Source organism: Talpa occidentalis, unplaced genomic scaffold (genome assembly GCF_014898055.3).
Source record: "Talpa occidentalis isolate TD23 unplaced genomic scaffold, MPIMG_talOcc4v2.1 talOcc4.8, whole genome shotgun sequence".
Lineage (NCBI taxonomy): Eukaryota > Metazoa > Chordata > Mammalia > Eulipotyphla > Talpidae > Talpa > Talpa occidentalis.
The window spans coordinates 118,552,047-118,573,887 of record NW_023605194.1 but is presented as its reverse complement, the minus strand read 5'-3'; the positions used below and the strand labels follow the sequence as shown (position 1 = coordinate 118,573,887).

At 67.7% G+C, this 21,841-nt stretch overlaps 1 protein-coding gene across 1 annotated transcript in view; it reads left to right on the top strand.

The window, feature by feature from the left end:
- Window positions 1–19,845, top strand: part of FAT4 (FAT atypical cadherin 4) — a 65,314-nt gene extending 45,469 nt beyond the window's left edge. Inside the window, 22 exon segments of the mRNA XM_037497784.1 lie at window positions 8–188; window positions 1,406–1,656; window positions 2,305–6,651; window positions 8,065–8,169; window positions 9,679–9,986; window positions 11,799–11,884; window positions 12,450–12,466; window positions 12,469–12,628; window positions 14,123–14,247; window positions 15,878–16,098; window positions 17,239–17,500; window positions 18,015–18,208; window positions 18,210–18,376; window positions 18,378–18,531; window positions 18,533–18,755; window positions 18,758–19,100; window positions 19,102–19,182; window positions 19,184–19,230; window positions 19,233–19,300; window positions 19,303–19,429; window positions 19,432–19,697; window positions 19,699–19,845. Of these exon segments, the coding sequence (XP_037353681.1) occupies window positions 8–188; window positions 1,406–1,656; window positions 2,305–6,651; window positions 8,065–8,169; window positions 9,679–9,986; window positions 11,799–11,884; window positions 12,450–12,466; window positions 12,469–12,628; window positions 14,123–14,247; window positions 15,878–16,098; window positions 17,239–17,500; window positions 18,015–18,208; window positions 18,210–18,376; window positions 18,378–18,531; window positions 18,533–18,755; window positions 18,758–19,100; window positions 19,102–19,182; window positions 19,184–19,230; window positions 19,233–19,300; window positions 19,303–19,429; window positions 19,432–19,697; window positions 19,699–19,845 (7,880 nt within the window).
- The last annotated feature ends 1,996 nt before the right edge of the window (window positions 19,846–21,841 follow it).

The following is a 21,841-nucleotide window of genomic DNA, read 5'->3' as shown; positions in this document are numbered from 1 at the left end:
CCCCCAGGGTCGCCGGCGCTGACCGGGACCGGCACCATCAGCGTGGCGGTGGCCGACCTGAACGACAACGCCCCCGCCTTCGCCAGCAGGGCCTACGCCACCGCCGTCCCCGAGGACGCGCCCACCGGCACCGACGTCCTGCTGGTGAGCGCTGCGGATGCCGACGCGGCCACCAACGCCATCATCAGGTCAGTGCCTGTCCCGCCCCGCGCCCGGCGGCCAGGCAGGCAGGTGTCCTGCCAGCGCGCTGGACGCAGCTGGTGTGCGATTTCAGTTCCATTTCTCAATTTCGTGGCATTTTACCTGCCCGGAGGGTCTGTTGGTTGAGGAATTCGAGGGGCCTCTGCAGGGCGTGGGCTCCTGGGCTCAGGCTTCCTGGGGCCCTGAGGGGGGAGGCATGGGGGGAGCGGGCTCAGGTGGGCAGGGCCGCGCCCTCACTGCCCCGCCACTGGACGGGGTGAGTCTGGCCTCTGATGGAGAATTTGGGCCACTTAACCCTCCACTGGCCACATGAAAAGTTTTTCCAATGTTTGTGTTTTCTAAGCCTGTGAAGCTCGTGGGACTCTGATCCTTGCCCAGCGGAGAACACGGGGGCAGGGGGTGGCAGGGGCTGTGTGTGTGGCTTGCGATGATGCCCCAGCAGCTCGGCCGGTCACCAGCCTCCTCCTAACAGAGTCCCTCTGGGGGCAGGGCTGACGGGCCAGGCAGGAGCCTGGCGTGGGCTCCATCTCACCTGCGGTCCACTTTGCTGACACACGTGCTGCTGTGTGGACACCTGGTTGGTCCCAACCTCTTGGGACACCTGCTTGTTGGCACAAAAGCGCCACCTTGCAGACCTCGCTGCCCCACGTGGTCCTGCAGGCATGGCTGCTCCCTCCCGGGGCCCCATGGTGCTCGGTGCTGCCCACCCACCGGCCAGTGTCTGAGGGCCACGAGCTGTCCAGCCCCTCCACATCCTCAGTGGCCGACTGCGCGTCCCTGCAGCAATGCCGCAGCTGCTCTGTGGAGACGCCGAGGAGGTGCTGGCCTCTGGGCCGAGCTCCCGGCCCGCTGCGGCGCACGCAGATAAATAACTTGTAGATTCGTTCAGCAGATGTCGTTTGCGGCCCTGGCTCTGACCGCAGCACTCGAGCCAGACCCTGATTTATGCTTCGAGGCTCATGAATTTAGAGCTCCGGGTCTTCTGGGTGTATCTGGGGGCCCCCGCATGATTTAAGAAGCCCACAAATCTTGCAAGGATCTGCCTGAGCTCCCTGGCCCCTCACCAGCGCACGGTCAGTGGATGTTCACCTGGCTGGTCCCGGCCCGGCCGCGTCTGTCTGCCACGCCTACCTCGTGTCCAGTTACAGCCGCCACCACGGCGGGGAAACGCGGGGAGCCGTGCCCACTCTGCCCTCTGCTTCAGTTACAGGATCCTGGGTGGGAACCCCCAGTTCACCATCAACCCGTCCACGGGGCAGGTCATCACCAGCGCACTGCTGGACCGCGAGGCCAGAGACAGCTACACGCTGGTGGTGGTGTGCAGTGACGGGGGGTCCCCGCAGCCCCTGTCCAGCTCTACCAGCGTGCTGGTCACGGTGACCGACGTCAACGACAACCCGCCGCGGTTCCAGCACCACCCCTACGTCACACACGTCCCGGCCCCCACGCCGCCAGGTACCACCCTATGGACATAGACACGCGTGGACGCCCTCACGCCAGTGCCCTCACGCGCCCGCCCGCGCGCAGCTGCAGCTCCTCTAAGGCTCAGCCCAACGCTGCGTCTGCAGCTCCAGCTCTCCGGCCAGCCCTCCCTCCCGGCCAGCCCTCCCTCCCGGCCAGCCCTCCCTCCCGGCCAGCTGTGCCAAGGCCTGTCGTGCTGCCAGCTCCTGTTTTCCAATGTGACCTGAAAGCCGGGGACGGAGCGGCCCTCTGGGTGGCCTCTGTCACCTCAGGGCCACGTTGCCCTTCACTCAGCCGATCCTGGCACCCGCAGATCTGCCCGGGAGGCCCAGGCGTTCAGACAGTGGGTGCAGAGTGAATACTCAGGGCCTCATAGGTTGACGTGGCCAGTGAGTGGACGGTCCTCCTTAGTCCTCACTGCTAGCTTGTCCCGGCGTCAGCAGCCTTTGGATGCCGAGTCCACAGAGTGCCTTGGGCGGTGCAGTCTGTCCTTCGAGAGCCGGTGGTTTCCGTTGCTGTAGTGCGAGCTGTGTGCTCGCCGGGTCACCTGTGCTGACGGCGATTGTGATGAGTTTTCAGACCCAAAACTCCAAACACTGAGCACGATCAGCGCGGGTGACGACGGCCTCTTCTCTCCCACAGGTGCCTTCATCTTCGCGGTCACTGTCACCGACGCCGACGTCGGCCCCAACGCGGAGCTGCACTTTTCTCTCTCGGGCAGAAATGCCGAGAAGTTCCACATCGACCCGCTGCGGGGGGCCATCATGGCCGCAGGGCCGCTCCGCGGCACTTCTGAGGTCACGTTCTCCGTCCACGTGAAGGACGGCGGCGCGTCCCCCCGGACGGACTCCACCACGGTGACCGTGAGGTTCGCGAGCCCGGCCGACTTCCCCAAGGTCAGGGCCGAGGAGCGGGAGTTCGTCTTCCCGGAGAGCCAGCCCGTGGGCACCGTGCTCACGGCGGTCAGCGGCTCCTCCCCCAGGGGGGGGCCCCTGTCCTACTACATCGCCAGCGGGAACCTCGGCGGCACCTTCCAGATCGACCCGCTGACAGGGCGGGTGTCCGTCAGCCAGGCTCTGGATTTCGAAAAGGTCCAGAAGTACGTGGTCTGGATCGAGGCCAGAGACGGGGGCTTCCCGCCTTTCTCCTCCTACGAGAAGCTGGACGTGACCGTGCTGGACGCCAACGACAACGCCCCCAGCTTCAGGGAGGACCCGTTTGTGTCTGAAATCCTGGAAAATCTCTCGCCTCGAAAAATACTGACTGTTTCGGCGCTGGACGAGGACAGCGGGCTCAACGGTCAGCTGGATTACGAGATTGTCAGCGGCAACCAGGAGCGCAGCTTCGGCATCGACCCCGCGACCGGGGAGCTCCGCAGCACGCGGCCCCTGGACAGGGAGAGGACGGCCCGGTACGTGCTCCTCGTCAGGGCCTCGGACCAGGGCGTGCCCGCCCTGAGCGCCTCGGCCAGCGTGCTCATCCACGTGCTGGACGAGAACGACAACGCCCCCCGCTTCTCGCAGATCTTCAGCGCCCACGTGCCCGAGAACTGCCCGCTTGGGCACACGGTGACGCGCGTCACCACCTCCGACGAGGACGCGGGCGCCAACGCCGTCAGCCGGTACTCCCTGGTGGACGCCAGCCTCCCGTTCTCCATCCACCCCAGCACCGGGGACATCGTGGTCAGCAGGCCTCTGGACAGGGAGCACACGGAGCGCTACCGGGTCCGCGTGTCCGCGCATGACTCGGGCTGGACGGTGAGCACGGACGTCACCATCTTCGTGGTGGACGCCAACGACAACGCCCCCCGCTTCAGCCAGCCGTCCTACCACCTCGACTGCCCCGAGCTCGCCGCGCCGGGCGCCCTGGTGACCCGGGTGTCGGCCACCGACCCGGACGAGGGGGCCAACGGGCAGGTCTTCTACTTCATCAAGTCGCCGTCGGAGTTCTTCCGCATCAACGCCACCACCGGGGAGGTCTTCAACAAGCAGCCCCTGCGGTACCAGGACGTGCGCGGCACCAGCAACGCCAACGTCAACCGGCACAGCTTCGTGGTGACGGCGTCCGACCGTGGCGCCCCCGCCCTGCTCAGCGAGACCACGGTCACTGTCACCACCGTGGACGGCAACGACCACGCCCCCCGCTTCCTGCGTGCCAGGTACTTCACCCCGGTGGCCAGGACCGTCCCGGTCGGCACCAGGCTGATCCAGGTGGCCGCGGTGGATGACGGCGACTTCGGCCTCAACTCCGAGGTGGAGTACGTTGCGGCCGACGAGAGCCTCCGGGGGAGGTTCCGGCTGGACCGGAGCTCGGGCTGGATCTCAGTTGCCGCCTCCCTGGCCTCCGACCTGAACCAGGACTTCCTGATCCCCGTCACGGCCAAGGACAAGGGGACGCCTCCGCTGTCCTCCCAGGCCACGGTCCACGTCACCGTCACTGAGGAGAACCAGCACACCCCCGAGTTCTCGCAGAGCCACGTGAGCGCTGCCGTCCCCGAGAGCCACAGCGTGGGGGCCACCATCCGGGCGGTGTCCGCGCGTGACCCGGACACGGCCACCAACGGCCTGATCCGCTACGCCATCGCCTCGGGCAACGAGCGTGGCCTCTTTGCCATCAACGCCTCCACGGGGCTGCTGACGCTGGCTGGGGCGCTGGATTACGAGCGGTGCCAGCGGCACGAGCTGACCATCAGCGCCACCGACGGTGGCTGGGTGGCCCGGACGGGCTTCTGCACAGTGACCGTGGACGTGCTGGACGTCAACGACAACTCGCCGGTGTTCCCGGCTGCAGAGTACACCCCGACTGTGCTGGAGAACGCCCCCAGCGGGACCACGGTCGTCCACCTCCGCGCCACGGACGCTGACTCGGGCCCCCACGCTGTGATCGCCTACGCCCTGCACGCGTCCGACAGCGACCTCTTCGTCATCAACCCCAACACGGGGGTGCTGACCACACAGGGCTTCCTGGACTTCGAGACCAGGCAGACCTACCACCTGACCGTGAAGGCCTTCAACGTCCCGGATGAGGACCGCTGCAGCTTTGCCCGTGTGCTGGTGCAGCTGCGGGGGGCCAACGAGTACGTGCCCCGCTTCGTGACCAGGCTGTACCACTTTGAGGTCTCGGAAGCCGCCCCCCAGGGCACCGTGGTGGGTGAGGTCTTTGCCAGCGACCGCGACCTGGGCGCCGACGGCGAGGTCCACTACCTGCTATTCGGGGCCAGCAGGAAGAAGGGCTTTCAGGTCAGCAAGATGACGGGGCAGGTCTCCGTGTCGGGGCCCCTGGACAGAGAGCGGGAGGAGAGGGTGTCCCTGAGGGTCCTGGCCAAGAACCTGGGGAGCATCCGGGGCGCCGACGTGGATGAGGCCACAGTCAATATCACCGTGCTGGACGCCAACGACCCGCCCACCTTCAGCCTGAGTGTCTACAGGGTGCAGGTCAGTGAGGCCGTGCCCCTGGGCACCCATGTGGCCTTCGTCAGCGCCTCCGACGCGGACTCCGTCCCCAGCTGGAGCAGCTTTTCCTACTCGATCGGGTCGGGGGACGAGAAGGGCGCCTTTTCTGTCCACCCGCAGACGGGCCAGGTCACGGTGGCTGCGGAGCTGGACCGCGAGACCCTGCCTGTGTACAACCTCACAGTGCAGGCTGTGGACTCGGGTGTGCCCCCCGCCACGGGCCGTGCCAGCTTGCTAGTCACCCTGGAGGACGTCAACGACAACGGGCCGGTGCTGGCTGTCACCGAGGGGACGGTCATGGAGAACCAGGCCCCTGGTGCCCTGGTGATGACCCTGCAGTGCAGCGACCCCGACCTGCCCCCCAACCAGGGCCCCTTCACCTTCCAGCTGCTGGGCCCAGGCCCAGCCAGCAGCTATTTCAGCCTGAGCGCGGCGGGTGTCCTGCGCACCACGCGGGAGATCGACCGGGAGCAGGTGGCGGACTTCTGGCTGGTGGTGGCTGCACGGGATGCAGGCGTGCCCCAGATGACCTCCACGGGCACCGTGCACGTGGCCGTCGGGGACGAGAACGACAACCCATCCCGGCCGCGGGCCGTGGAGATCTTCGTCAGCTTCTACGGCACCTTTCCCGGGGGTGTGCTGGGCTCGGTGCAGCCGCTGGACCCCGATGTGCTGGACGTCTTCCAGTGCACGCTGACCGCGGGTGCCACCAGCCTCTTTAGCATCCCCAGGGGCACCTGTGACCTGAGTGCGCAGCCACGGGCCTCGGACGGCACCTTCGACCTGACGGTGCGGAGCAGCGATGGCGTCCACGGGCCGGTCAGCAGCAGCGTGAGGGTGTTCTTCACGGGCTTCTCCAACGCCACCCTGGACAACAGCGTGCTGCTGCGCCTGGGTGTCCCCACGGTTGCCGGCTTCCTGGACAGCCACTACCTGCGCTTCCTGCGTGTGGCGGGCGCGCAGCTGGCCGGTCTGGGCACCGCCGTGCAGCTCTACGGCGCCTACGAGGACGACAACCGGACCTTTGTGCTGGCTGCAGTCCGGCGTGGCCCTGGCCAGTATGTGCGCCCCAGTGGCGCAGCCGCCTTCTTCGAGAGCGCCCGGGACGCGCTGCTACGGCAGAGTGGAGTGCGGCTGGAGGCCGCCGACCACGACGCCTGCGCCCGGGGGCCCTGCCTGCACGGCGGCCGCTGCGAGCCCAGGCTGGCCGTCGGCCCCGTGCTCCGCAGCCTGCCCAGCCCGCCCGTCATCCTCGTGGCCAACGCGCCGCTGCCGCCCTTCCTGTGCCACTGCGCGCCGGGCTATGCGGGCGACCGCTGCCAGACGGACGTGGACGAGTGCCTGCCCGCACCCTGCCACCACGGCGGCACCTGCCACAACCTGGTGGGCCGCTTCTCCTGCAGCTGCCCCGAGGGCTTCGCTGGCCAGGCCTGCGAGCGCGACGTGGACGAGTGTCTGCCCGCGCCCTGCCGCCATGGCGGCACCTGCCACAACTTCCCAGGCGGCTTCAGCTGTGCCTGCAGAGCCGGGTACACAGGTAGGCCCTCGGGTCGTGGCCCTCAGGGAGGCGGCGGCAGGCGACGGGCTGCGTCAGTTAGGGGTGTTTGGGACCATGCCCCGCCCACCCCAAGGTGCCCACAGTTGTCTCCCGAAGGCCAGGGCCCCCTCTGGCTCTGCGGTCGGGGCTCTGGGCTGGCTTGGCCTGTTCTGTTGCGTAGTTTCTCGACCCCGAGTGTGGGCGAGGCCGCGGGAGCCGCCCTTTCTCCTGGCTGACTTCGCTCGTGCGGCGCTTGTCCGGGGGCCGGCAGTTTTCCTCCGGGAGGCCCGGCCCGCTCGGCGCCTGTCCTGGGCACAGGGTTCCGGGAGCGCCCCCCGCGGGCCGCGCAAGCCCAGCAGCAGGGGCCCTCGCTGGCATCTTCGGGCGGCGCGGCGGAACTGCCGGGACATGTGCCGGGTCCCGTTTTAATGTTTTGAGAACCCGCCACGGGGCTGGTGAGTGCTGCCATCGTTAAAGGCTTTTTCGTGAAGACGGGTTGGTCCCGGCGAGCTCCGTGAGCCTCCGCCGTCGGCCAGCACGGGCGGGTGTGGCTGCTCCGTCACGGGAAGCCCGAGCAGGGGCCGTCACGCTGCAGTATTGCAGACAGAGAGGCTGAGGCAGAGGAAGGTGAATGCGGGTTTTTTGGGTAAACTAATCCCTTCGCTGTTGCGTCGGGATGCGGTCTGCTCCCTCCCGGAGCGTAGGGTCTCGGTTGGGCCGGGGTCACCTGTGCCCGCGTGGGGTCGGGGAGTGGGGCCGCCCGGTGCAAACACGGCCTTGTGGCTCTTGCCCCGGGGGGCATCCAGGACGCTGGTGGTTCCGCCTCTCTGGGGGGACGCATCTCCCCTCCCATCTCGGCGGGCAGTGGAGTCCCGGTGGGGCTGCTGGTGCTGCTGCTCAGGGGCCCCGGGCCCCGGCACTGTGGGCAGGCCCAGAGCACGCTCCAGGGAGCTGAGCGCCGCGTCCCGCACTGGGAAGCTGGAAGGACTCTGAGAAACGGTCCAGCTGTTCCCGGGAAGTTGAGGGCGGGGCCTGGGGCTCCTGTAAGTCTGCCTTAGAACAACAGCCCTTCCCCCAACAATGGAGGGGTAGGGGGGCTGGTCCAGGGATCGCATCTGACCTCGGTCCGCGGTGACCCCACAGCTGCAGGCTGCTCCTCCCTCAGGCCGTGGGCAGCTTTGTCTGAGGGCAGCTTTGTCCGCGGGCAGCCTGGCCTGGCGCTGGCCCTCGGGCCCTCACTGGCCCCTTGGCCCCCGCTGGCCCTGCTGGCCGGCCCGTCTCCTCAGGCAGACGGAATGGCCGTGTGTCCTTAGTCGAGCTACATCTCCCGGGACGCGTTTGTGTCTGGTCACCTGTCACGGTGCTGATTTATTTGTGGTTCCAGCTTTTCTGAGTGAGCTCGATGCTTTTCAGGGAAGACGTGCGAGTCTCCGGTGAATCACTGCGAGTGTAACCCCTGCTTCCACGGGGGCTCCTGCCACAGCGGCCTGGACTCCTACTCCTGCCTCTGCCCCTTCGGTGAGTGAGCCCCGCGCCTCGGGGCCGGAAAGCAGGCGCTGTGGGGCCGGGTCGGCAGGGCAGGCCTCGGGGGCCGCACCCCAGCCGCGGAGCCCGTGCTAGCAGCACTGGTGTTGCGAGAAGGTCCTTGCCAGGTGGCCGACTTGCCGCCGGTCCCTCAGGTCCTTCCCCTCAAGTGCGGACGCTGCTCAGCCCTCCGGCGGCCTCTTTCCTTCACGAATCTTTGTGCCAGGCCCCGGCTGGGCCCCTGTGCTGAGGCGTCAAGTGAAGCCTGAAGGGAAATGGTTTCCAGCGGGGCTGCGCGTGGGGTGACGGTGGTGGTGCGAGGGTTTGTGAAGACTGCTGCCCTCAGCTCGGCGGCAGCTGAGGGTGGCTGGTGCTACTCCCCCGGCCCACAGGGGAGGGACTGGGGTCCCGGGGAGCCACTCCCCCTGCCAGAGGCCCTGGGCGGCAGCCGCCCCGGGTGGGTGGCGACGCCCGGCCTGGCGGCAGTGCCTGTCCCCCGTGCAGATGCTTCCAAGAATAAGCGTGATCAAAGGCAAAGGAAGGATATTTCCCCAATAACTGATGTCATCTTTACACCTTATCTTTACCTTTCGTAAACTCTGGTTATTCTTTCTGCGTGTGTGAGCGACGTACATACAACACAGCAGACGTGTGGCATAATAAACAAGTGACACCGTCTCAGACAGCACCGAGGTGGGGAGACAGCGGTCCCTCGCGCTGGTGGGCCACGTGGCTCACCTTCTGTGCCTTCCGTGGTGTGACGGTGCTGTCGCTGACCCCCCCCACGCCCAGGCTCATTTACGGCATGGAGGAGCCAGTGTCGCGGCAGGAGGGAGCCAGGCCTATGGGGTCGCAGGGGTCGCGATGGGTGGCAGGGCTTAATTTTCCAATCATTGCTGCAGTCTGCTAATATTTGTGGGAAAGGAATCTTGGCGTAGCTTCGGAACATCAGTAAAACTCATTTCTCAAGTTTGAAAAAGAACCAGCACAAACAAGCAGGAATGCTGGATCCAGAGCAACAGAGAGAGCGGCTTTAAGGAGGCCGCTGTGAGTCCCACCGGGCAGGGAGCAGGAGGGGGCTCAGGAGAGCGACTGGCCCCCCGGAGAACAGGCTCTGAGCTCGCTAAGGCTAAGCCCCCGCTCCCCCTCCCCCGGGCCGGAGTGGACTTCCAGCCTGTTCCCCATCGCCTCCTCCCACGCACGGACGCTGGCCGCGCAGGCAGTGGGCTGGCTGAAAATACAGAACATCGAAGCGTTGCGAGGGGACAGCTCCTGCGGGGCGGGTCTCTGCAGACGCCCCGCTCCCCTCGGCCTTGGTGCTGGGGCCCGGCCCGCGGAGCCGCGCTCCCTGCCTGCCCATGGGGAGAGGGGGAGAGGGGGATCGTCGGCCGGCGACGCGGGGGCTGCAGCTCGTCCGCCGGTGCTGCCCGGCCCAGCGTGGGAGTGGCCGGGGGTGGCCGGTGCGCCCTGTGCGGCCTGGAGCTTGACGTGCTGTCCCCGCAGGCGTGTTCGGCAAGCACTGCGAGCTGCACAGCTACGGGTTCGAGGAGCTGTCGTTCATGGAGTTCCCCAGCCTGGACCCCAACAACAACTACATCTACGTCAAGTTCGCCACGGTCCAGAGCCACGCGCTGCTGCTGTACAGCCACGACAACCAGACCGGCGAGCGGGCCGAGTTCCTGGCCCTGGAGGTGGCCGAGGAGCGGCTGCGCTTCTCCTACAACCTGGGCGGCGGCACCTACAGGCTCACCACGGCCAAGAAGGTGTCGGACGGGCAGTTCCACACGGCGGTGGCCCGCAGGGCCGGCGCGGTAAGCCCCGCTCTGCTGGGCCGAGGCCTGCTCGTGGGGCCGTGGGCGGGGCCGTGGGCGGGGCCGTGGGGCCGTGGGGCCGTGGGCGGGGCCGTGGGCGGGGCCTGGGGCCGTGGGCGGGCCGTGGGCGGGGCCTGGGGCCGTGGGCGGGGCTTGGCGGCAGCTCCCGGGACCGGGAGACTGAGCGCCCCTGTCAGGTGCTCCCTCTTGACACGGGCTTAACTTGAAAGAAGGCCGGGCGTGGAGGGCACAGCGCCCCTGTGATCTCAGATTCCGCCCCCCAGAGCCTGCCGCCGGGCCTGCTAGAGGGGGCGCCCAGCGCCGGGCGTTTCTTCCTCCGAAGTCTTGAGGCTGAAATGACTTTGGGCACCTGGCGGTGGTTCCCGTTATGAGAAAGAAACACTTGAGAAGAGTTCACAGAGAGGAAAGGCCAGCGATGAGCTGAGGGGCGCTGAGGGCGGGCGGGCGGGGCGACCCCGGCTCGGGCTGTCCTCTGCGCCCCGCGGGCCGGAGCTGGCGGTCTGTCCCCGTCGCTTCCGCCTAAGAGAGTCAACCTCCAAGGCGGTGTTTCAGGTGGGTAGAGTTACTCCCGGTGGTCTGGAAACGAGGCCAAAACAAGAGCACGGCGTGGCGGCGATGGTTGTAACGTGGGGCTTTCACGCGGTGTGGAGAATCTTAAAAGTCACTCTGGGGCGCCGACGTGCTGGTCACTCCAGGTGGCTTTGCTTCTGGACGAGGGCCGGGCGGAGGGCAGGTCGGCGCCAAGGCGGGTGGCGGCGCCTGTGTGTTCCCGTGGCGTCCGAGGCGCAGCTGAGTCGAGGCTGCATCGCCGCGGCAGCCCGGACGCCGAGTGTGCGCTGTCCTGAGGGCCCGGCTGGCCTCGCAGCTTCAGGGCAAAGTAACAGGGTCAAAGGTTTCCCTGGGCTCAGCGTGACCCCGGGCAGCCCCTGAGCAGTTGGCCGGCTGCAGCGGGTGAGACCGAGGCGACCAGCAGGTCTCGGAGGCGGCTTTTCGGGTCAGCGGTCGGCTTGGCTCAGTCCGCGCGGAGCTCTGGGCTGCCCAGCCAGTGCGTCCCCCTCGGTCAGCAGCGGCTAAGGCAGAGCAGGCCCCGGCCCTTGGACTCAGCAGGGGCCTGGGAGCAGAGGGCCGGCAGGCAGGTGCTGCGGGTGGCCGGGGCTCGGAGGCTCTTGCCCCCGGCTGGGTCCAGGAAGCGCGCCCGCCTCGGGATGCCAGAGTGAGCCCTCCCGGGTCTGACTCTGTTGTTTCCCGCAGTTCAAAAGGATTTGGGGGGAAATGGGCAAAGTCACGACCTTCTTGGCTTTGAGTCCGGCAGAGCAGGACGAGGCTTCTTGATTTGCAGTGGCAGAGAAATCCCGCAGCCGAAGGCGCTGCTGGCTCGGCACTGCAGCCCCGAGCTGCCGCGAGAATGAAACTGGCCCCAGTGCTGCTTCTGGGGGGCGCAGCGCCAGGCTTCCAGGAAGCCAACAGAACAAGCGCTAGGGCCGCTGACCGCAGAACGCCGCGCTCTCGGCTGTCCCCGCCGAGGCTCCGTGTGGGACCTCGGGACATCCCGCTGTCTCGCGAGGGCCACAGCCTCTGAGCAGATGTGGGCGTGGGCGCGTGGAGAGGCTTGTGCCAGGGGCGCAGGCGGGGATCACGCTCGGGCGAGTGCGAGACACCAGTCGCCTCGGTCTGGTTTGGGCTGGGTTGGTCCCGAGACTGTACCAAGGGAAAGCCCCTTGGTGGGCGCCGCGCCCTCGTGGGGTGAGTGTGGGCAGAGGGGAGCCTGCTGACCGCCCTCCTGCCCTGCAGGCCGCCTCCCTCACTGTGGACGCCTGCTCCGAGGCCCAGGAGCCCGGCTTCTGCACGGTGAGCAACGCGGCACTCTCGGATGACTGGTGAGTGAGGCGGAGCCGGGAACGGGCAGGCGGGGCCCCACGGGAGCTAAGGTGGGCGGGTGCCTGGGGTGCGTGGGGTGCGTGGGCTGCGGCGTGCAGAGTGGGCGGTGGTGCGCAGAGCGTGGTGAAGAGGCAGGGGCCGGGCGGGGGCCTGGCGGAGTGAGACCAGGACACAGCTGCTTGCAGGGAAGCTTCAGCCAGTGGTTGCCCCACCTGGCCCTGAGCAGAGGCAGGCTGAGGACCCCCCAACCCTGCGGCCAGAAGCCCACGTGCTGTGACCCCAGGTGGGCGGGGCAGGACCCCGGCTGAGAGCAGCGTTGCCCCAGGTGCCTCGGAGCTTCAGGAGCACAGTGCCGCCGGGGCCACCCCACCGGGGCTCCCTGCGCTGCAGGCTGGCCCCTGGGGGCCCCGACATTCTGGCCGGGCTGCCGCCACCCCTGCGACTGTGGCCTCCGCTTGGCGGACGCGGGTGGGTCGGGCTCCCCATTGAGTCTGCAGGAAGCGAGGCGGCGGCTCCGCCGACCCCGCCTGCGGCCGCCCGGTGCTCACACCTTCTCCCCCGCAGGACACTGGACGTGCAGCCAACCGGGTCTCCGTGGGCGGCGTCCGGTCGCTGGAGCCCATCCTGCAGCGGACGGGCCAGGTGGAGAGCCACGACTTCGTGGGCTGCGTCATGGAGCTGGCGGTCAACGGGCGGCCGCTGGAGCCCAGCCGGGCGCTGGCATCCCAGGGCATCCTGGACCAGTACGCGCCGCAGTCTTCTCTGGGGCGGGTGGGGGGGTGTGCAGAGCGAGGCCGGCTGCAGCTTGAGGCGGCTGAGTCTTCAGAGCTGGTTTACAGCCGGGAGATCTTGTTTGGTATAAAACGTGGGGTTCAATCAGAAATAATTTTTACGCCTGAAGCCCAAGAATAAACACGCGGCTGCAGGCACAGATGCCCCAGGTGCCCCCAGGGGAGGCGCTTACGGCCGTGGGTGCTCGCGTAGGGCGGACTCCAGGGGCGCGAGGTGTGCGCAGAGCCAAGGACCGCGGCCCAGCTGTACACCCAGCGCGTGCATGGGCAGCTTGGTCCACCCGTAGCGAGGAATAACGCGATTACCCCGGAGACGAGGTTCTGCCTTTCCTCCTCGGTTATGGGTGGGGTTCCCGGCGGTGAGTGAGCAATTGCGAAAGTAACATTTTACTTTAAAAACTGACTTTTGTGCATATTGAAAATTTGGAAGGTTTGGGAAGAACACAGAGTAACCTTTACACTGGCCACCCGGAGCCCCCCCAGGCCACGCGTGTCCCCGGCCACGCCCCCAGGTGGGCGCCCTGTGCCACTGGGACGCGTTAGTCAGCTCCAGTTTCATTACTGGATCAGCCGGATCTTCGCTCACTCTTCCCTCGCCGGGGATTTCTAGAAATGATACGGCAAAGCCAAAGCTCTGAACATTCCTAATACTTGTAACGATACACGCTGGCATTTGCCTTTACTGTTCCGGGCTGCTTTCCCCGACCAAACAGGCCCGTGACCGAGCAGCCCCCGCGGCGCAGCGGGCAGGCCCGCAGGGCTGGCTGCTGTCGGCGCTTTGGGCTCATCCTTCTGCATCTTTCTCCATGTTCACGCGGTGCTGGAAAACACCGGGCGCTTCGAAGTCACCGCGGCTTCAGGCGGAATCTGTCGCGAACCTCCCTGGAGGGCGGAGGGGGCCTTAGACGAAGCGGCAGGTGGGGGCTCCCGCGCTTGTGCCTGAAGAACGCCCGGCCCTGCTCTCACCCGCGCGCCACGCCCAAGGAGCGCGTATTTCACAAGTTTGCAAAAACGCTTATCAATCGACAGCGAAGTCTCTTGGAGGAGGCTTTTTAGTCTAATTTTCCCATCACCGCCACAAAACGTCCCAGGTGTGAGGCTGAAACCCGCAAACTCACATTCCCTCGCGCTGCAGCTCGCGAGCTTGGCTTGCTTTTTAAACGGGTCTGGCCTTGCTAGGTGGATGCCATTGTCCTGGGCCGTGTGCAAACAATACAGGGCAAGACTTGGCGGAAGGTCCCAGATTTGGAGATCTCCCCGCGCTTGCCCGCGAGCCGCCTGCCTGGGCCCGGCCGCCATTTTGTGGAGCCGCTTACTCAGCATTTTAAGGTTCCCCGTGGGCTGCGGGAGGAGACGTGTGCACGACCCCGAGGGCGGCGTGCGGCCCGGCATGGGGGACCCGCGTGCCTGGAGCCCCCGCCGTGACGGGAGTCTGTGCCCCTGCAGGTGCCCCCGCCGGGAAGGCGCCTGCTCGCCCAGCCCCTGCCAGCACGGGGGCTCCTGCTCTGACCGCTGGTCTTGGCAGCTGTGCCGCTGCCGAGAGGGGCTGACCGGGAAGCACTGCGAGAAAGGTGAGCGCCCCCAGCCCCAGCCCCTAACCCCTGCCCCCTCACCCCCCCACGGAGCCAGGGCAAGCTCCGGCATGTGCAGCTGCTCCGAAATGTGCCGCTGTCTCCCGGGATCGGGTCCACTGTCAGCACCGACACTCTAATGGGCAGTAATTGCTAAAACACAGCGACATTTTAAAATTCAACTTCCTCACCTAAGGAAAGGGGGCATCGTTTGGGGTTATTACTAAATCTTTCATTTCCATTTTATAAATCTACCATTCAGTTATTTTTGTCTCGCCTGCCCGCACGCTCCAGGTTTGCAAGGCTGGGAACTGTCTTCAGGCTGTGACAGAATAGTCTCTGCCTCCAGGGTGATGTCTGTGGCTATTTTACCTTGGGCAGAAAAGTCTAAATGCTGCATGTAGGTCGCTGACCACTGACCCCTGCGCGGGAGCGGCGGCTCTGGCAGTACCTCGCCGCTAGACTCTACGGGGGGCTTCGCCGCGGCGGCTACAACCGGCTGCGAATCCTTCTGTTAGTCCCTCGTTGTCACCCGACCTTAGTGTCCACAGGCCACGGACGGCGTCCGGGCACGGTCAGCTCGGGGCCTTCTGCCGCCAAGCTGCCGTCCACCCCAGCCCCAGTGGGGCCTCCTGCGAAAATCACCTTAGGCGTCGCAGCTGCCAGGCACTTTTTAAGGGGCCCTTTGATTCTGTCGTGAGGCCAGAAATTCAGGACAAAATCAAGGCTATGTTACAATCAGAGATTTCAGTAGCAGGAAATGTGTTTTAGTTACTTCAGATGAACTTAAAAAACAGAAGAAGCATGTTGTCGTGTGCTCCTTTTTTAAAGCGCGGGCTAAGCAAGCAGGCCGGAGAGGCCAGAGGAGGCGGCTTCTCAGTAGGCAGCGCCGCCTCGGGCTGGGGCCGCACCCCCTTATTTCCTGCCTCCCCGCAGCACCTACGTGGGTCCTGCACTGCAGCCGTGGGAGCGTTTTATCCGATTTTGGTAAATTATAACTCAGCGTGACTATCCACGATGAGGTGCCCGCGTGATTATCACTAGTGGCGACGTGAGGTGCACGCGGGAGGCAAACGGCCCGAAGCGCTGTGATCGTGAAAACCACGTGTTGGTTGGAAAGTCGCTGAAACGCCCGCGCAGCTCTGCCGGCTGCAACACGAGCCCCCGCCCCACGCCCCCTGCTTTGCGGCACGCGGCAAATATTTTAATGAATTTTTCCCAAAAGAATAACCGCCATGAAACATTTTACATTTCACGCTTCTAAGGTGGACTTGCGCCTGTGAAATGAACCTTTGCCATAATGCACAGGCGGAGATGACTTTTTCAGAGTTGGGTTGGGGGATATCAAGTCCCCCAGTACATATCCTCATTGTGCTTTCATAACTTCCAGTCCCTTCTCGAAGCCCTTATCGCCAGGCTGCCGTCGATGCAGTCATTCACCCCGTCAGCACGGCGGCGCGGCCTTGCCTGTGTCTGGGGGTGCGGCATCTCCCCCTTGGCACCACGCCCCTGTCTGACATGCCCTCCGCCCCCCCCCCCCCCGCGGTAGCCCGGGTTCTGCACCCCACTTCCCAGCCTCGAGAATCCCTGTCTGTGCTGACCTGCCTCTCCTTTGCCTGCCGGCTCCCAGCGGTCACCCCCGACACGGCCTTGTCCCTGGAGGGCCGGGGGCGCCTGGACTACCTCATGAGTCAGAGCGAGAAGCGGGACTACCTTCTGCGGCAGAGCCTGCGAGGGGGAGCCCCGCCAGAGCCCTTCGGGGTGAGCAGCCTGGAGGTGAAGTTCAGGACGAGGAGCGAGCAGGGCGTCCTGCTGCACGTCCAGGAGCACAGCAACTACACCACCGTCAAGGTGCGCGGGGCGGCCCCAGGCCGAGGCGCCCCACGGGGCGGGGCTGGCTCTGCCTGCTGCCGGGGACCCGACTTTTAAACCAGCGAAACCTCTGACAGGGAACGTGCCTTTGAAATGGAAAATATTTTTCTCCAAGAATTAGCCCAACCCCGACAGGGACAGAGGAGTGAGCAGGGCCAGGAGCAGACAGGCCAGGGGGCGGCTGCCGCGTGCGGGACCCGCTGCCCCTGCCTCGGGCACCTGCGCGGGCGGGGCCCACCGCGGGGCCTCTGGGCTGGCGCGGCGCCTGCGTCCCTGAGAGCGGTGGGCCGGGCTGGCGGGAGGCTGAGGTGATTCGTTTTTTCTCTGTGCCAGCCAATAGTCGTGTCCACCTACCTGCCCCTCCGAGCGTCTGCACTTCTCAAGCGATTACTCTGCGTTCTTCCCACAAACACAGCTTCGTCTTAGACCATCGCTTTCTTTAATATACTTTTGTGCAAATTTTGGTAAATTCGTAATGAAATAAGCCCAGACTTTCCTGCGTTCTTTCACCTGTAAAATGAATGTCAGGAAAGTGCCCGAGAGCTGAGTCCGTAGAGAGGCAGCACAGCGCCCGGAGGGGCGCCACGGCCGCGCACAGATGACGGAAAGTGAAACCAGATGGTCCCCGTAAGCTTCAGCCTCCCTGGGGCGCTGTCCCAGCCCAGCCGGCCGCCGCGCCACGTTGCATCCCACGTCTCCGGGTGGTGCGCGAGAGGCCCACGCTGGACCCTCCCAGTGCCCCCCGCTGGGGCGGTCGGCACCGCCTGGAGCCACGGCCACTGCCCTGGCGTGGGGTGCGGGGCGCCAAGGAGGCAGCCCCGCGCTCTCCTGGCTCTTTTCTTCTGACCTGGGCGCTCCCCGCCCCTCTTCCCCTCTGCGGCCTCCCCACCCGGCCCCCCATCTGGACCGTGGTGGAGAGAGCAGGTGTGGCTGTGGCCGGGCAGGTGACGCTCTCCTCCTGTTGGCTGAGCCTTGGCTCCTCTGGCAGGTGCAGGGCTAGTCGCTGGGCAGGCCGGCTCCCCCCAGCCCCTGCGCTGGCTCGGGCGCGCCCCGTTTGCGTTGTGTTCTGATTCCAGCACGTCGTCGTTTAACCGCAATTATCGCCAACTTGCTTTCCAGATTAAGAACGGCAAAGTGCATTTCTCATCGGATGCAGGCGTTGCAGGGAAGGTGGAGAGGACCATTTCCGAGGTGTATGCGGCCGACGGCCACTGGCACACGTTTCTGCTGGCGAAGAACGGCTCGGCCACGGTGCTGTCCCTGGATGGGGTGCACAGCAGAGAGGTCACCCACCCCACACAGGACTTCGGGGGGCTCAACGTGCTCACCATATCCCTGGGGGGCATCCCGCCCAGCCAGGCCCATCGCAGCAGTGAAGCAGGTAACGCTGGGGGAGCAGGCGGCACAGGGTAGGCCTGGCCCTCCAGGGCCGCTTTGTCCGTGACCACGGCTGTGCGTGGACGCTCTCCCTCCAGAAAGCGCCCCGGCTGTTGGCCGTCCCCCTCCAGCCCCCGGGAGCGAGCCAGTCCCAGACTCTGGCGTTTGACCCCAACTCTGAAGTGGGCGCCGCTGCCCAGGAGCGAGACTCCCCCAGACCCACCCTGGGCTGCCGCCTGGGTCCTCATGGGGACTTTGACACACATTTTATTTCTGTCCGCGCAGTCTTTGTGTACGGACATAAAAATGAAGCAACCGGATGACGAGGCCGGGCATTCGTGGGTCTTCACGGCCATACCCGCGCCCTTGCAGCCCGGCAGCAGCCCCTCCTGCTGAGTGGCGAGGGGGCAGCCCCAGCTGGAGGCTGTGGCCCTCTCCCTGGGGCCCCGTGCCCCCTCCCTGGGGCCCCGTGCCCCCCCTCCTCTTGCAGCCTCTGATGACCCCCCCGCCCCCCGCAGGCTTCCAGGGCTGCATCGCCTCGCTGCGCTACGGAGCGGAGAGCCTGCCCTTCAGTGGGAAGCACACCCGCGCCTCCATCTCTAGGACTGACCCCTCCGTGAGGGTTGGCTGCCGCGGCCCCAACGTCTGTGCCAGCAACCCCTGCTGGGGCGACCTGCTGTGTGTGGACCAGTGGCACGCCTACCAGTGCGTGCGTGCCCGGCGACTGCGCCTCGCAGCCCTGCCTCAACGGTGGCCACTGCGAGCCCGGCCTGCTGGCCGGCTTCACCTGCACCTGCCCGGAGTCGCACACCGGCCGGGCCTGCGAGACGGTGGTGGCCTGCCTGGGGTCGTCTGCCCCCACGGGCGCGTGTGCCAGGGCGCGGGGCCGGGGGCCACATCTGCGTGCTCAGCCCCGGCCCCGAGGAGCTCTCGCTGCCCCTGTGGGCCGTCCCCGCCATCGTGGGCAGCTGCGCCACGCTGCTGGCCCTGCTGGTCCTCAGCCTGATCCTGTGCCACCAGTGCCGGGGCCGGCAGGCCCGGGGCGCCAAGCGGGGAGAAGCCCTGCAAGGAGAAGAAGAGGAAGAAGAAGGGCAGCGAGAACGTGGCCTTCGACGACCCCGACCACATGCCCCCCTACGGGGACGACATGACGGTGCGGAAGCAGCCCGAGGGGAACCCCAAGCCCGACATCATCGAGCGCGAGAACCCCTACCTGATCTACGAGGAGACGGAGCTGGCGCACGGCGCGGAGACGGTGCCAGCGCGCCGCTGGCCTCGCCCGAGCAGGAGCTGGAGCACTACGACATCGACAACGCCAGCAGCATCGCGCCCTCGGACGCCGACTTCGCGCAGCACTACCGCCAGTTCCGCAGCCACGCGCCCAAGTTCTCGCTGCAGCGCCACAGCCCGCTGGGCTTCGCGCGCCAGTCGCCGCTGCCCCTGGCGCGGCGGGCCTCGGCTACCCCGCGGCCTACGGCTCGGGCCTGCGCGGCGGCCCCACGCCCCCGCCGCTGCGCGCGCCACAGCCCCGCGCCCTTCGCCAAGCCCGCGGCCTTCTACCGGCACAGCCCGGCGCGCGAGCTGCAGCTGCGCTGCGGCGCGGACGGGGCCGCCGCGACCCGCCGCGCTGCCCCGCTACGCCGCGCGCCTGGGGCGCCGCAGCCGGAGGCCCCGGGCCGCGCCCGCGCGGCTCGCGCCCCGGGAGCCGCCTCCGGCAGCCGGCGGGGCCGCTGCCGCCGAGGCCGCGCCGCCCGTGGGGCTGAGGACTGCTCGAGAGGTGGAGCGGCTCAGCGCGCGCGCGCCGCGCGCCACCCCAGCGTGGGCAGCGCCGACCACGGCCGCTCGTCGGGAGGAGGACGGCCGCCGCCGTCCCGCGCGCGCAACACCGGCGACGGGCTGCCCGCGCCCGAGTCCTCGTCCGACAGCGACTCGCACGCGTCTTCACCTGCTCCGAGATGGAGTTCGAGCGCGAGCGCCCCGCGGGCCCCGCCTCGCGCACGCCCAAGCTCTCGCGGTCGCCGAGTCGGACGGGGACGACGAGGACCCGGGGGCGCGCGGCCCCGGCCCGGCGCCCCCGGCCGGCGCCCCGAGGGCGCCCACGCGCGGGGGACGCGGCGGGGGGGCGCGCGGCCGGCCGCGGCGCGCGGGGGCCGCCGCCGGCCGCCGGCGCCTTCGACTGGGACAGCCTGCTGAGCTGGCAGGGGCCCCGGCTTCGGCCACTACGTGGACGTGTTCCCGGACCTGGCTCGCTGCCCGAGCGCGGCGGCGCGCCGGCGGCGACGGACGGGGCGCAGGGCAGGCCGCCGCCGCCGCCGGGCCCCCGGCGCGGACGCCGAGCGCTACGTGTGACCGCGGGGAGGCCGGGCGCGGGAGGGGGACCCCAAGGCGCGCCCCCCGCGCCCCCCGCCGCGCCCCCTGCCCCCCCGCGCGCCCTCCGCGTCCCCCCCCCCCGCGGTGCCTCCCGCGCGCCCCGCAGCACTTTAGAGCTTCGCGCCGTCGGCGCACGAGTCCCGGCGCGGGGACGAGGCCGGCCGCGCCCCCGAGGGGTCTGGGCGGTCGGGGTTATTTATTGAAAGACCCTCCTGCGCCGCGGGAGCTCGAAGGAGCGGCGGGGCCGAGCGAGTGCGGGTGGACTCGCCTGCCTGTCTCCGGCGGCCGCGCCCGCCCCGCGCCCCCCCGCGCCCCCGCGCGCCCCCGCGCCCCCGCGCCCGCCCGCTCTCGCGCGCTCTACGCGCCCCGCGCCCCCGCGCCCCCGCGGGACCCAGTGCCCAGGGCGGGTCCCCGAGCGGCGGGCGGGCGCTGTGTGTCTGCGCCGAGAGTTTCTTGCTTTCGGGGAAGGTAAGAAAATACTTTTTTACCATTTGTTACTTATGTAACGTCCGTGTTTTCACTTTTGATACTTGTAACATACTGTTCGCTTCTACCTGTAAATGCCAGCGGCGGAATTAAAATATTTATTTAAGTCCTGCGCGTTCCGGGGATGATGTTCGCCCGCCCTCGTCCGCGCCTGCCCGGCTGGGAGACCCGCCGGCCGCCGGCCTGGCGCGCGGACCCCGCGGGCTGCCCGTCCTCGCCCTTCCCCTCCCCGCCCGCGGCGCCGCGCGGACGTCGGGGCTCCGCCGCCGCCGGCCCCGGGCGTCTCCCTGCCGGAGGCCGCGCCACCAGCCCGGGCAGGCCGCCGGGACGGTCAGCGGGGCCGGCTCTGGCGGGCTGCGGTGCCGGGACGGCCGCGGGCGGGAGGAGGGCCTGGGCGCCCGGCGGCTCTGGCCGACCTGCTGGCCCCGCGCCCGCGGCCCCCACGCGGTGCCCGGGCGGGCAGAGCCCAGCGCACGCTCTGCCTGCGGGAAGGAGACTGGCCGCGGCGCGGCGTCTGCCCAGAGCGTTCCTCTGAGGCCGTCTGGGGGTTTTAGCCTGGATTAAGAGCTCTCAGTGTATAAAAGATGTTGGCTGTTTAGAAAATAAATTATTCTCAGTCCAGTAGCAGCAGGCGACGTGTGCTGAGCCGTTTTGTAGCTCGGCGGCGCCGAGCCTGGACAGGCACGCGGCGGGCCAGGCTGACGGGCGCGAAGACGCGGCCGAGAGACCGAGCGTGGGACCAGGCCGCGCTCGGCCCGCTGCCCCCCCACGCCCGTGTGGCGAATTCACGCACCAGACAAGGGCGTCGCCCGCACAGCTCGGAATGACACGGCTCCCTCGAGGCGCCGAGGAGCGGCTGCCCATGGCTGCAGGGAGAGCAGGGCCAGACGCGGGTCACCACCTGCTACCGCCAACGTCAGGGCACCTGCCTCCGCCCAGACCCTGGATTCTGTCTCCCCGGGAATCACTTCCCCTGGGCAGTCACCCAGCGCAGGGCTGGGACAGGCCTTGGGAGCAGCACCCCTAGGGCATGCTTCTTCTCAGGCACCTCTGCATCGAGCAAGAACTATTCGTACAGCAGAACAAGCCGGAAGCGCGAGGAGGAACGGCCCGCGTCGAGGGCTGAGCTCACGGGGACGCGGTGCCGTGCTGGGTGTGCCGGGCCAGGCCGCACAGCCCCGGTTGCCCCCGTTCCGGCAGCCCAGGACTCAGCCCGGCCCCTGCCCGATGGGCCTCTGCCCGCCCCGTGCTGAGGGCCCCCCGCTCAGGCCACTTCTGGAGCTTTCTAAGTTGGTGCAACGGGCGCCTTGTGCAGACAACTGGGAGCCCCCGTGCGCGCACGAGGCGCGGCCAGGGCGGCTCCCACCTGCGACACCAGCGCGGCCGAGGCCCAGCAGCTGCTCCCGGGCTCCTGGGGCGTGTCCCGCGAGTGTCTCACCCGCCAGGGGGACACCTGGTCTCCCAGAGGCCCCGGTGGGAACAAATCGCT